Genomic DNA, 14,149 nt, shown 5'->3' with positions numbered 1-14,149 from the left:
CAGAGGGGCAGCCTGATGCAGTGTTCTGGCAGCCTCAAAGTGAAGAATTTTTTCCTTATGTTCACTTGAAAATCTCCAGTGTTCTAGTTTGTGCCCAGTGCCCCTTGTCCTATCACTGGGCAACACTGAAAAGGGCCTAGCCCCATCCTCTTGATATTCACGTTTAGATATTGATAAACATTGATAAGATCCCATCAGTCTGCTCTTCCCCAGGCTAAACAGCCCCAGCTCCCTCAGCCTCTGCTCCTCAGAGAGACGCTCCAGGCCTCTCAGCATTTGTTGTCCTGTCTCTCTTGAACTGGGGAGCCCGGAACTGGACACAATATTGCAGGTGTGGCTTCATAACGGCAGAGTAGAAATGGACCTGAGCATGCTGGTGATGCTCTTCAGAGTGCACTCCAGGAGGCCATTAGCCTTCTTGGCCATGAGGGCAAACTGCTGGCTCAGGAGGACTTTGCAAACCAGCACTTCTAGGTCCTTCTCTGCAGAGAGGCTCTCCAGCAGTTCAGCTCCTAACCTGTACTGATGCAGGGGCTTATTTCTCCTCAGGTGCAGGACCGTACACTTGCCCTTACTGAACTTCATGAGATTTCTCTCTGCCCAGCTTTCCAGCCGGCCTAGGTTTTGCTGGCAAACAAACACTCTGGAGTTTCGCTACCCTCAGCGCCGCCACCAACGCGGCGAAGAAGACAGACCGGCCGCTGCCGCAGCACTGCGGGAACACACCGCTTTCCGCAGGTGGCAACGCCGAGGCGCCAGGAGAGCCACGCTGAGCTGAACAGCCCAGCCTCCGCCTCCTCCAGGGAACAGAGCGGGCAGGGTCAGCCCCTCAGCCGTCCCACTCTCAGGGAGCGACACTCTTCTCACAGCTGCTTCCTCTAGACCTCGCTATCTCTTCTGCGCCTGCGTCGCTTGCCCGCAGCCGCGCAGGCGCAGTGGGGGCAGGGAAGAGGGGTCCGGAGTGGAATTGCGGTGGCCCTTCCCGGCGCCGTTCGCAGTGGGGTGGCGCGGCGGGGATGAGCCTCCGCCTTGCCCAGCTAAGGGGAGGCGGGCGGAGGGACGCTGAGAGTCAGGCCGGGCCCTCTTCAGCAGCTTGCTGCTGCTGCTTGCCGGCAGTGTCCCGCAGCCGAGCGGCCGCGGAGCTGAGGGAGCGCCGCTGACCGGAGCCGCCCGCTCGGGCCCTGCTGGCCTCGGGGCGAGGGAAGGGAAGCGCGGGGTGCGCAGGTAGTGGGGCAGCCGAGCTCCCCGGGGGGGCGGGGGCCGTCAGGGCGGCCCGGCCCCCCCTTCCCTCCCTTCTCCTTCTCCATTCCCCCGCGGGGGGACGCGGCCCGGCGCCCGCGGGGAGGATGGTGAAGCCGCCCCCAGCTCCCGCGCCGGGCCGGGAGGCGACCGAGTCAAACCGGGCCCCAGCTACCAGGGCCGGCCTCCGCAGGGGCTGAGGGGCTGAGCGGAGCCCCGCCGGGGTACTCGCTAGCGGCAGGATGACCACTCCCGCCCTGCTGCCGCTCTCCGGGCGGAGGTTGCCCCCCCTGAACCTGGGGGCCTCCACTTTCCCTCACCACAGGGCTACCTTGAGACTCTCCGAAAAATTTATCCTGCTCCTTATTCTTAGTGCCTTCATCACCCTGTGCTTCGGGGCGTTCTTCTTCCTCCCCGACTCCTCGAAGCACAAGCGCTTTGACCTGGGCTTGGAGGATGTGCTCATTCCACACGTGGATACTAGCAAAGGGGACAAGAACCTCGGCGGCTTCCTCATCCACGGGCAGGGGCACGACGAGCACCGGCACAGGTAGGTGCTTTTCTGCCTGGTACGAAGTGGCCAACCGGTGTCCCTGGGAGCCGAACCGGGTGGAGGGGGCATCTGTTAAAATAGGTCCTTTATGTACAGCTGTCCCTCCTCTCTCTGACATCCTTATGTCTTCCCAAAGTGTATTAACTTCTGAGCGCTAGCCTGGTGTCCTCCAGCTGCCATTTGTGGTTGTGGCTCCATGTTTCCTTTTCCAGTGTGAATTTAGCCTTCTGGGGGGATAAATACGAGTTCTCCCCCAATGACTGATTAAGTGTTTCTCACCTTAATCCATTCCTTTGATCAGATATGGGGAAAAAAAAGGGGTTGAGTTAATGGCAAACTGACTGGGAAACTACCGCATTTTTTTTCTATAGCATTTATGTGCATATCCAAAAACAGCGTGGCAAGTACTAAGATCTGACAGAGACTTCATGCTTGTGACCCAGAGGCTGTCAGCCCATGACATACAGGTTGCAGAACTGGTAGAGGCACAATCACCTTTTCTGGCCCTTGGAATAATTTCTTCTAAAAATTGCTCCAGACAGTTGGTGGTGCTGGTGGTTAAGTTCCTTCATTGTGTTTGCCAGTGTAAAGAAATTGGAGATAAAATAGTCATTAAGGGTGACAAGGGTAAATGTCATGCTGTTGATAGCATTTTGGGGTCACAAAGCTTTTATGGTGCAAGCCTCTAAGTGTTCAAGACTGGATCATGTGAAGTTAAGCCTTCAAAACCGAGATTAAAACACTTAAATGAGGGTTATACAGTATGTTTGCTTTTAGCATACTTTAATTGCTTCATAGTGAAGCTGATTGATGTCTCTTTGCTGTCAAAGATGTGTAAAATGTGATGATGATGATGAGTGATAAAATACAAGCTCTTCCATATTCAAATTAGTAATACAGTGAAATTTAAAGAAAGATTACTTGTGCTGATAGTGTTCCTCTCTGAACAGGTTAAAAAATATCATACTAACACGGTAGAAGAATTATTTGATGGTTATTTGTGCTAGTTTAAAAGGAAAGGATATTATTTCATCTCTTTTGCTCATCTGTTAGGACCTTGAGTAGTATTTTTCTGTGAGGCATCTTAGCTGCTGAATGTCTTGGGGCACTTAACCGTGAGCTCTTTCTCCCTAACTGAAAAGGTATGGATGCTTAATGTTTAACAAGGACTTCTGTCTGTGATGTTAATTGCTGGTGAAGTTAAATGCTGCACAAAATACGGGTTTAGACATTCTAATATGCCTTTGAACTTCTCATCTTTCTTCTTGTGATCGTATTTCTTAGCTTCCCCAGACCCTGTGGTAAGATACAGTCAAAATCAGACTCTGAAACAGAAGGTAGATGAGATAAAAAGTGTTCAGGAATTTTCAAAACTCCAGCTGTGACTGTTGCACCTTTTGTTGCCCAGTAGATGGACAATAGAAAAAGGAATTTACTGATTCTTCTGGAGTGATGCTCTTGATGAATCAATTTATGTGGGTATTTTTCAGGTTTCCTATTTAAGTGTAATTACTGAGACTACGGCTTTAGTACTGGAGTGCATACCATTTTTGTCTGCCATCTGTAGATAAGCAGTAACTTGGAACTGTTAGAGCTAAATGCGTTTGGCTTGCTTGGGATCTGTTCTTAAAGTATTTATCCTGTTACAAGTTAACTCCAGTAGTTCTTCAATAAACTGTGTGTCTCCCCCTGCCCCCCAACCGAAATAGTCTCTGTCATGTCCATTTTTTGTGATCAACTTCTGAGTTATTTGAAACAATAGATACCATTCCTGTTGGTTTAGCCCTGCAAACTATTCAACTGCTTCAAGCATGTCTTAACTACTAAAAGCCTGAATGCTTAGCCTGGTTATAAGACACCTGTGTGAATGCCACCATATGCATTGTGGAGCAAAATTTTGTATTTTTGGAGCAGCTGGTTTTTATTGCTTCTTACCACGTAGGCTTATCAATAGGGTGTGTGCTAGCTTGGAGCTGATGTGGTGACTTTTCCATAAAACACCTGTTGCCATTCTCATTGCTGAATTCCAGCTCCTGGATTGCAAAGGCTTTGACAGAAAGTATAGGATCTTGAAAAGTGAATTCTGAATTATCTCTGTGCGATGGAAAACTTTATTCATCTTACTGTCAAGGTGCAAAGGCAAGTGTCTGTTGCTCTCTAAGTATCCTTGTTTCAATGGCACTGTGAAGTTATGGTACAAAGGATCAAAAGAAATTAAACAAATGGTAGTAGAAAGGAGGAAGTGGTCTAAGATGTGAAGTGTGGTGATGGATCGACAAGCTGTGTTCCAAGAATTATGGGACTTAAGAGGAATTTGGCTCAAAGATCACTTACTATGAAGTATACACTTGATCATGACATGACAGATATGTTGATTTGGTGACTGGTATTGACCTCAAATGATTAAAAACATATATCATTATGCCACTTCCTTGGTATGTAAGCTGTAATATTTTATAGACTGTAATATTTTAATGCTCACTTCCCCCTGCCCCTTATATCTTGAGCTTTGTAGGCTATTGGAGGGCATTCATATTTCTATCAAAATACATCAGTGATGTAGGGAGAGGGTCGTTGGTGAACACTAAATACATGCTTCAGTCTTGGGTATACAGATAATGGTTCTCACTGGATCTTCTCTGTATTCCTCACATTGCTTTCCCACCTCTTTCCTTTGGCTCACTTGACATTCTTGAATTTTTTTTTAGAATTGTTATTATTGTTACAGTGGTTACCCCTTCATTTAACCTGTTTTGTTTCTGCTTTCTATCCTCTTCCCTTCTTGAACCTTCCAGGCAGAAAAAGGGAGAGACACTCCCCTCCCTTTCTGGTATTCTTAAATATTTATTGAAGAATTAGTGTCCTTGCTAATCAACCGCAAAAACCCCAACACACAGCTTTTTTGTAAGAATGTGTTTAAAATATGGAATGAAATAATTTATATTTTGGGAAATGGATGGGTTGCAGTGCAAGTTAATACTCATTTTGGCTGTTCATTTCACAGGTCAGCTCTTTGTGGGCACTTGCAGAATAATGCTTGGGGAATGGGCTATAGAACCATAGAATGGTTTCTGTTAGAAACAAATTTTAAGATCATTGAGTCCAACCATTGTTAGTGGTGTTGGAAAGGTGTACCACAAAATTTTGCCTCTAGGAGGAGGGTGAGTGGAAAAGACTTCAAATCCAGGACTTGAAGATGTGTGCATACACATGCTCTTTAAAATCAATTTCATTCCCAGAAGTGAATTTCTCTCCATTTCAAATAGGATATTGCAGAGGTACAGGAATGAGAGCAGCACACTTCTGAAGACACATTTTGCCAAAGTTGTGCATCACTCAAAATGTATTACATGGTTTTGGGTAACTGTCACTTCTCTCAAACTTCTGCATCTCTTCTGCCATGCTTAAAGTGTTTCTCGCTAGCCAGATACTTTCCATCTCCCTTAGGGTATTTTTTTTATTCAGGAATAGGTCTGAAAGATACCTAGGGAACCAAAATGAAACATTGTAAAGGAATGGAAAATCCAGATACTCTATAATCTCCTTGATTCATCAGATTAAAAAGAAATAAAATAATTATCTGTAATAGGAAACTTCAGCAGATTTTTCTGTAGTGATGTGTCAAGCAGCTGCTCTTTACTTGACAAAGGTGAGATCATTTTTGTGTTAAAAGCAGGTTAATCTCAGAAGCAACAAATAATGTAATTTTATGAGCTCAAAGCGGCAAAGCCACTTTTGTGACAGCATTTGGACTACATTCGTACCAAAAATTCATCCCTTCTGAGTTTGTAGAGTTGTATCTTCAGTTAAATTCGTGTAGCACTTCAAGTCATAATTCCTACTTCACTTAAAAGTCCCACCACGAATCACAGCCATCAGTTTGACAGTGAGAGCTGCTGATGCAACTGACTGCTTCAGCTGTGTGTGATTAGGTATAGTTCAGAGCAGAGCATGCCTTTGACGGTGCCTAGCACGGTTATCTTCATAGAAACAAAGATGTAAGCTCAGGAGCCCAATATGACCAGTGTGGATCAGCAAGCTGGATGCCAATAGTCTAAAAGTGCTTTTTTTCTGTTGCTCAGTATATTGTTGTTGGTTTTTTTTTTTTTTTTTTTTTTTTTTTTTTTTTGTGACGCTAGCAGCTGCTGTCTCTAAGGAGGCTGAAAGCAGCCAAAATGAGTTTGGAGACCTTTCAGTCTTAATTTCTTCCTTTTTTTTTTTTTTTTTAATTGGGTAAAAGAACATGAAAGAACATGCTTCTTTTGAATACCTTTGTCTTCTCTGGTCTGTATGACTTAATTAACCATAGTTACAGTGGGCATAGGAGATAATTTAACCTCTATTACTCAGTGTGTCTTGTCATCCTCTGCCATGCCATGAAGTATGAAAATACATTAAACATTCTGTTCTTCCTTTCCCACCTTCCTTTGAGGCACAGCTCATTAGTGTAATGAAGAGTATTTGCTGTTGTGGTTCAGAGAACCTGGTTGTTATTTTTTTCCCCTGAAAAATCAGGAGCCACTTTAGGCCCCAACTGCCACTCCATGCAGGTTTTCTTATTGCATGAAGTTGAGCCTGTCTGCAGAATACACTGCGCAGTCTCTAAAATGTGGGCTCTGAGTTTAAACTGAGGTGCTGCATCTGGAAGCAGAGAGTTTTTAGAGTGCTACATGCAGGAGGTGCCAGTCCTTATGGTGAGACTTAGGGACCTGAAGAGGGCAGGAGTAGTATGTTTCAAGTCAGGGTTCAGAAACATCTCCTATGTCTAGTGTAAAAACTGCCTGGTGTCAGTCTTCAGCTGTTGAAACTACTGCACGGGCAGTATAAGGAGACAGAGGGTACTCAAGGCAAAGTCTGGTGACAATACAAAACTAGGAGTGGCTGACACCCTATTGGGCTGTGCTGTCATTCAGAAGGACGTGGACAGGCTGGAGAGTTGGACAAAGGGGAACCTTATGAAGTTCAACAAGGTGAGAAATAACCCTGTACCACTGCAGGTTAGGGGTTGACCTGCTAGAAAGCAGTTCTGTGGAGAAGCACCTGGGAATGCTTGTGGCCAACAGATTGCCCTTGAGTCAGCAATGACCAAGAAGGCCAATGGTATTAGAATAGAATAGAATAGAATAGAATAGAATAGAATAGAATAGAATAGAATAGAATAGAATAGAATAGAATAGAATAGAATAGAATAGAATAGAATAGAATAGAATCAAGAAGGTTGGAAGAGACCTCAAGGATCATCGAGTCCAACCTGTCACCCTACACCTCATGCCTATCTAAACCATGGCACCAAGTGCCACGTCCAATCCCCTCTTGAACACCTCCAGGGATGGTGACTCCACCACCTTCCTGGGCAGCCCATTCCAATGGCCAACCACTCTCTCTGTGAAGAACTTTCTCCTCACCTCCAGCCTAAACCTCCCCTGGCGCAGCTTGAGACTGTGTATTCTGGGGTGCATTAAGAAAAGATAGGCCAGCAGGTTGAGGGAGTTCTCCTCTCCATCTACTCTGTCTTAGTGAGGCCACACCTGGAGTATCATGTGGCATTCTGGGCTCCCTGGTTCAAGAGAGATGGGGAGCTACTGGAGAGATTCCAACAGAAGGCCAAGAAGATGCTGAGAGAACTGGAGCATCTCTCCTGTGAGGATCTGGAGCTGTTTAGCCTGGAGAAGAGCAGACTGAGATGGGATCTTATCAATGCTTTTCAATATCTAATGGGTGAGGGTCAAGAGGATAGGGCTGGGCTCTTTTTTGTGGTGCCCAGTGATAGGACAGGGGGCAATGGGCACAAATTAGAATACAGGTGGTTTCATTCAAACATAAGGAAAATGTTCTTTACTAGGAGTGTACTGGTGTACTGGACTAGGTTGCCTAGAGAGGTTGTGGAGTCTCCTTTTCTGGTGTCTTTCAAAATGCACCTGAACATGTTCCTGTGCTACCTGCTCTGGGTGCCTCTGCTTTAGCAAAGGGTTTGAACTAGATGATATCTGGAGGTCCTTTTCGATGCCTACCAGTCTGTGATTCTGTGAAGGGCACTGCCCATCTTTCCTTGAGACTTTCCTCAGCTGGACTTTTTAGTAGCCACATGTTGTTCTGTGTTCTGAACTCGGTTTTGAGAAGAGGATTGAGAAATGGTGCTGGTACTTGAAGAGTTACGGGAGTTCAAGATCTCTTGATTTCTTTTGGAATTTCCACATTATACCCATGAACTCAATTTGAATTCCTCCTGAATTTGTACTGGACTGTGGGAGAGGTGCTGTCTTGTATTATTTCTAAGGTTCTGCTGGAATTAGTGCAGTATGTTGTAGGCTGAGAAGCGCTTTCATCTTTGAATTGCAAAATGCAAATTCTGGACCATCTGTCTAGATGTCCTTCACCCCATCTGCTGAACAGCTTGCATCACATGTAGAGTGCTGTTTTCTTCAAGTTATATTGCTATCCTCCAGTTTGTCAAAGTATTTCCTGTGCTAGGAAAGAGAAGAGTCAAGTGCTGGTGTTCTCCAGCTCTTGTCCTTTCCAGTTTTGAAAAAAAAAATATACACAAAGTTTTAACTTGTTTTCTGCATGATATACACATTGTCTGCATGCTAGGAAATAGTCAGCCGTGGGAAAACTTCAGAAAATCTGCTGGCTGGATTTGGGCCAGCTAATGGGTGGGAGGAAAGAGCACTTCGGTTCATTTGGAGTTTTGTTGATTTAAAATCTCAAAAGAGCTATAGTGAAAACGTGACTTTCTGCCTGATGGTAGCAGTGTAGACAGTAGTAAGCAGCATGGTTAGTTATGGGCATACTGCACAATAAAAGTCCTCCAATCTTTTGATTATCTCCTGTGGTAATTATTGACATTTTGATCCTACTCAGCTAGTTCTGAATGACAGCTTTTTGCTTTCATACAACAAATGTACATAAAACTGATTACAAATTTGGTGACGTGCCTTGTAGGTGTACATACTTTCATAACCATTGAACTGAGACTGCATATGGGCAAAGAGTAAAAATTTTGTAAGGCCTTTCTTCATCATTGATCTGAACAAGGGGATTGAGTGTACCCTCAGTCAGTTTGCAGATGACACTAAGCTGGGGAGGGAGTGTAGGAGGGTAGGAAGGCTCTAGACAGGGTCCTGACAGGCTGAATTGATGGGCTGAGGGCAATTGTATGAGCTTCAACAACGCCATGAATGCTGCAGGCTTGGGGAGTGGTGGCTAGAAAGCTGCCCAGCAGAGAGACTGGGGGGTTGTTGGTCAGCATGCTAGCCGATGATGAGCAAGCATGTGCCCAAGCAGCCAAGGTGGCCAACAGCATCCTGGCCTGTAACAGGAATAGTGTGACCAGCAGCACGGGGAAAGGGGCTGTTGGACTCAGCACTGGTGAGGCCACACCTTGGCGCTGTGTTCTTTTTTCGGTGCTGCAGTATAAGGGAGATTGAGGTCCTGGAGCAGGTCCAGAGAAGGGCAAGGAAGCTGGCGAAACATCTGGAAAACTGGGCTTGTGAGGAGCAGCTGAGGGAACTGGGATTGTTTACTCTGGAGAAAATGAGGCTGAGGGGGGAGACCTTCTTGCTCTCTACAACTTCCTGAAAGGACCTTATGGCAGGGTGGGTGTTGGTCTCTTCTCTCTAGTAACAAGGGATAGGATGAAAGGAAATGGCCTCAAGTTGGCCCACGTTGGCTATTAAAAGAAACTTCTTCACTCAAAGGATTCTCAAACCCTGGAATAGGCTCCCCAGGGAGGTGGTTGAATCCCCAGTCCCTCCTTGGAGCTGAGATGTGTTATTTAGGGACATGATTTAGCACCAGACTTGATAGAGTTAGAGAGCGATTGGACTCGATGATCTTAAATATCTTTTCCAGTTGAAATGATTCTTAAGCCAGCAGAGGATTTTGTAAAAGCTTCTCCAACTTCTTGCCATGGTGCTGCCATTGAGGCTTACTCTGGACAGGTGGCTGTTTTCTACAACTCTCTCTGAGAGAGTGAGTTTGAGGTTTTCATTTGGCTTAGCATTTTGTAATCTGATCAGCATGGCATGAGCAAAAATACATCTTGAAGGGAGCACATACGATGAAAGTATCTTTTTGCAGTATAAAGTTTTAAAAGCTGTTAAATGAGATTACTTTGTGTCTGTTAACACCAGCATGCAGAAATGTCAATTTTCACATTTAATGTGTGCTCATAGCTGCTTGGAAGACTTTTGCAAGATGACATTCATCTCAGATGAGATTTAGCAGTGTTTGTAGGCCAGCAAAGCATTTGAAGTTTGCACAGGCAAGCTGCATAAATAGTTTCTTCCTCTCAGTAATTTGTTACCATTTTTCACTGGGACCTGCTGACGTGTTTTAACTGCTGAAATGTACAGTCAGGCCACTTCTGAGCAGGTGACTGTCAGTGGTAAATCAAACTAATCTGTTTTACTTTTTATTGGATCAAACTGAATGTGCTCACAGAGGGGAAGAAAAACATCTCATCTGTCAGAGTGCCATATCCCTTAAGTCCTTCAGTGGAAAGGGGAAGATCACATCAGCCATGTTCTTAGAATATCCTGCCACATAAGTAAGTTTGTGCTGCATACACTGTGTTGTACTTGGTGGTCTAGTAAGAGTAGCTTACAATGTGTGTTATTTCCTCAACAGACTTTTCTGCATATGTTGCTGTTTACTACTTTCCCTATGCAAATTAGGGGATCTGCTTTTGACCCAGGATCATAGACTGGTAGGGGCTGGGCAGGACCTCTGGAGATCATCTAGTCCAACGTCTCTGCTAAATCAGGTTGCACAGGAGCACATTCAGGCAGGTTTTAAAAATCTCCAGAAGAAACTACACAACCTTTCTGGGCAGCCTGGTCCAGTGCTCTGGCACCCTCACAGGAAAGATTTTCCTTATGTTTAAGTGATACCTCTTGTGTTCTAGTTTGTGGCCCTTGTCCTATCACTGGACACCACTGAAAAGAGCATTGCCCCATCCTCTTGACCTCCACCATTTAACTCTTGTTAAGATCCCCTCTCAGTCTGCTCTTCTTAAGGCTAAATAGCCCCAGGTCTCTCAGCCTCTGAGAAGAGATGCTCCAGTCCTCTCCATCATCTTTGTGGCCCTCCACTGGACTCTTCCCAGCAATTCTGTCTCTTGAACTGGGGAGCCCAGAGTTGCACACAATGCTCCAGGTGTTGCCTGAACAGCACAGAGTAGAGGGGGATGAGAACCTCCCTCAACCTGTCTGCCACATTCTTCTTAACGCACCCTAGAATACTGTTTGCCTTCTTGGCCGTGAGGGCACATTACTGGCTCATAGGGACCTTGTCCACCAGCAGTCCCACCAGGGATACTTGCATGCTTTATGTAGTATATTTTAAAAATCATATTTTAAAAATCCTAATTGAGAGCTGGCCTTCTGGACTGTAGACTTTAGTTGTTTTCATTGCTTTTATGAAATAAAATTTGTTCTATGCTTTAAAAACAAAACTTGAAGTGACTCTCTGGGCATGAGATAGGAAAGTAAGGGAAATTAAGTTTCTTAAAGTAGAGGGTGTGTTATTTTCCTGGATAACATACAATATTGTCCCCACTTTGTGCTTTGGTTTTTTTTTTTTCCCTGCCCCCAGTGAAAGAAAATTCCATCTGGAAAAAATGATAGCGTGAACTAGTTTGACTAAGAACCATGTTTCTAGTGACCTTTTAAATCTCTTTTTAATCAGGTTTATCTCAGAAAAACTGAGGACTGTTTAATTCTAAACTTAATGATTGTAGATGATGCAAGCATGTGTCTGTTTTCCCAGAGCTATAATCACAAATCCATGGTTTCCCAAAGGCATCTGTTCTGCTGTTGTAGGTTCATGTTGAGTGGAAAGTGTTCTCCAAATTATTAAGTAACATATGTATTAAATTTTGAGTTGCAATGCAGTGTTCTAGAGAGGAAAACACTGCAAAGGGGAAAGTGGGCTTGCATGCTGGAGTTCTGATGTTACAAAGGGTATTCAAAGAATTCAAGTTTCTACTTCTATGAACAATTCTACTTTGTGGAGACAGTGGAACCTATGGAATTAAAATATTAATGGGTCTATGAAACAGCTATTTTGCAGTAAACAGGAAAAAAAATCAAAACAAATAAAGTGCTAAGAATTAAACAGACATTACACTTTGTTTTTATTACTATATCTTCAGCATTACTTTAACTGGTTATTGTTACTCTGATCTATTAAAAATAGTCGGTCAGGTTAGATCTACTAATTATTACATTTGTTAAGTTGGTCCAGATCAGTACAGTGAAAAGTTCCTAGAATATGAATGTTATGCCTATTTCTATGTGAAGTGAGGGGAACCTAACTGCACTGCAGGAGCTGTGATAACAGAGATACTTTTAAAAAATTTTATATCATGTCTGGGAACTGTCTTACATTGAGGGACTGACACTTATGGAAAGATACCAAAGTATCCATATTGTCATGTCTATAAACTGTTCAGTGAAGTGGATAATCTATTGTCACTGCTGTCTTTTCAATACTTGCATAAGAAACTTTAACACCAATAGTTGACGTGGCAATGTGCCCCTGTGGCCAAGAAAGCAAATCACGTGCCCCAGGAAGGGGTGCATTTAGAAGAGCGTGGTGTGGCCAGTAGGTTGATGGAGGTTCTTCTCTCCCTCTGCTCTGCACTGGGGAGGCTATGCCTGAAGTGTTGTGTCCCATTCTGGACTGCCCAGCTCAAGAGGGACAGGAAACTGAACCATGTGTCCTATGAGGAGAGGCTGACCTGGGGTTCTTTAGCCTGGAAAAGAGCAAATTGAGAGGGAATCTTCTCAGTTCTGTGATATCTAAAGGGTTGGGTGTCACTGGCTCTTTTCAGTGGTGCCTAGTGATAGAACAAGGGGCAGTGGGTATAAACTGAAAACCAGGACCTTTCATTTAAACGTAAAGAAAAGCTGCTTTCTTGTGAGTGTGCTGGACCACTGGACCAGGCTGCCAGGAGAGGCTGTAAAGTCTAATTCTCTGGAGACTTTTAAAATGCGCCTGGATATGATTCTTTGCAACCTGCCCTGGGCAACCCCCTTTTAGCAGGGAAGTTTGACTAGTTAATCTGTGGAGATCTCTTCCAACCCCTAACAGTCTGATTCTTTGAGGTGACTTATATCCTAGTGGAAGTTTTTTTATAAATAACATCTGTTATGAGCTTGGTTCAGCTTTTTCTTGTAGTAACACTGGTGAATATGACAATTGGGAATCATTTGAAGCTGTACTGGTAACAAAGGAAGCTCTTTTCTAAAAATACCACCAAAACCCACCAAAAACGTCTTCCCCAAATGAAATATTAACCCCCTTTTGTTCTTGGTATTATTTGATGTGAAAACAACAACAAAACAGTGATGGAATCTTCCTGTCTGGCTTTTGCCCATTCCTTTGTTGGCATTGCAGCATTTAAGAGCTACTTGGTGCTTGGATTAGGTGGTGGGAACACTTTACTGACAGAAAGTCAAACGGCTAATAGTGACTTTGTTCTTGTGTGTGTTTCACTAGAATTTTTGAGATCGTATAACTAATACTGAATGTGAACCCCAGGTCATTAGTTTGCTTTGTTTCTTTTACATCTGGAGTTTTAGGATGTGTTTATTTTGCTATTTATAAATCACTTAAGCACTGGTTTTGTTCAGATGGACATGCTGTTGCAGTTATGCATAGCTGTTTGCTTGACACCTTCTCTCCCTTTTTCAGACCTAATTTTCGGCGAATAGAATAGAATAGAATCAAGAAGGTTGAAAGAGACCTCAAGGATCATCGAGTCCAACCTGTCACCCTACACCTCATGCCTATCTAAACCATGGCACCAAGTGCCATGTCCAATCCCCTCTTGAACACCTCCAGGGATGATGACTCCACCACCTCCCTGGGCAGCCCATTCCAATGGCCAACCACTCTCTCTGTGAAGAACTTTCTCCTCACCTCCAGCCTAAACCTCCCCTGGTGCAGCTTGAGACTGTGTCCTCTTGTTCTGCTGCTGGTTGCCTGGGAGAAGAGACCAAAGCCCTCCTGGCTACAACCTCCCTTCAGGTAGTTGTAGACAGCAATGAGGTCTCCCCTGAGCCTTCTCTTCTCCAGAATAGCATCTGACTGTCACACTACAGTGGGACAGGATCATCCAGTCTACTGATATGACAAAGAAAAATAAGGCTTGACATACAGGTGTCAGTTTGGCAAGATGCCTGAATCATTACGCTCAGTGAAATATGTGATGTTTCAAGTGGTTAATGCAACCTGGAGCAACGCTTGCAGGAGAAACTTAAGACACTGCAAAGAAAATGCCCCTTTACTATTTTTTTTTTTTGAGTTTAGAAGGAAAGAACCCAAGGAAGCATCTGTGAAGCTTCCTTTCCT

General features: G+C 44.4%; 1 protein-coding gene across 1 annotated transcript in view; it reads left to right on the top strand.

The window, feature by feature from the left end:
* The first annotated feature begins 1,481 nt into the window (after positions 1 to 1,481).
* MAN1A2 (mannosidase alpha class 1A member 2) overlaps positions 1,482 to 14,149 on the top strand; it is a 153,799-nt gene continuing 141,131 nt past the window's right edge. Inside the window, exon 1 of the mRNA XM_054399609.1 lies at positions 1,482 to 1,789. Coding sequence (XP_054255584.1) covers positions 1,482 to 1,789 — 308 coding nt within the window. The remainder of the gene's footprint in view (positions 1,790 to 14,149) is intronic.

This window comes from Indicator indicator, chromosome 1 (assembly GCF_027791375.1).
Source record: "Indicator indicator isolate 239-I01 chromosome 1, UM_Iind_1.1, whole genome shotgun sequence".
NCBI lineage: Eukaryota > Metazoa > Chordata > Aves > Piciformes > Indicatoridae > Indicator > Indicator indicator.
Note: the sequence above shows the minus strand (reverse complement) of the source record. Positions and strands in the feature narration are given on the sequence as shown.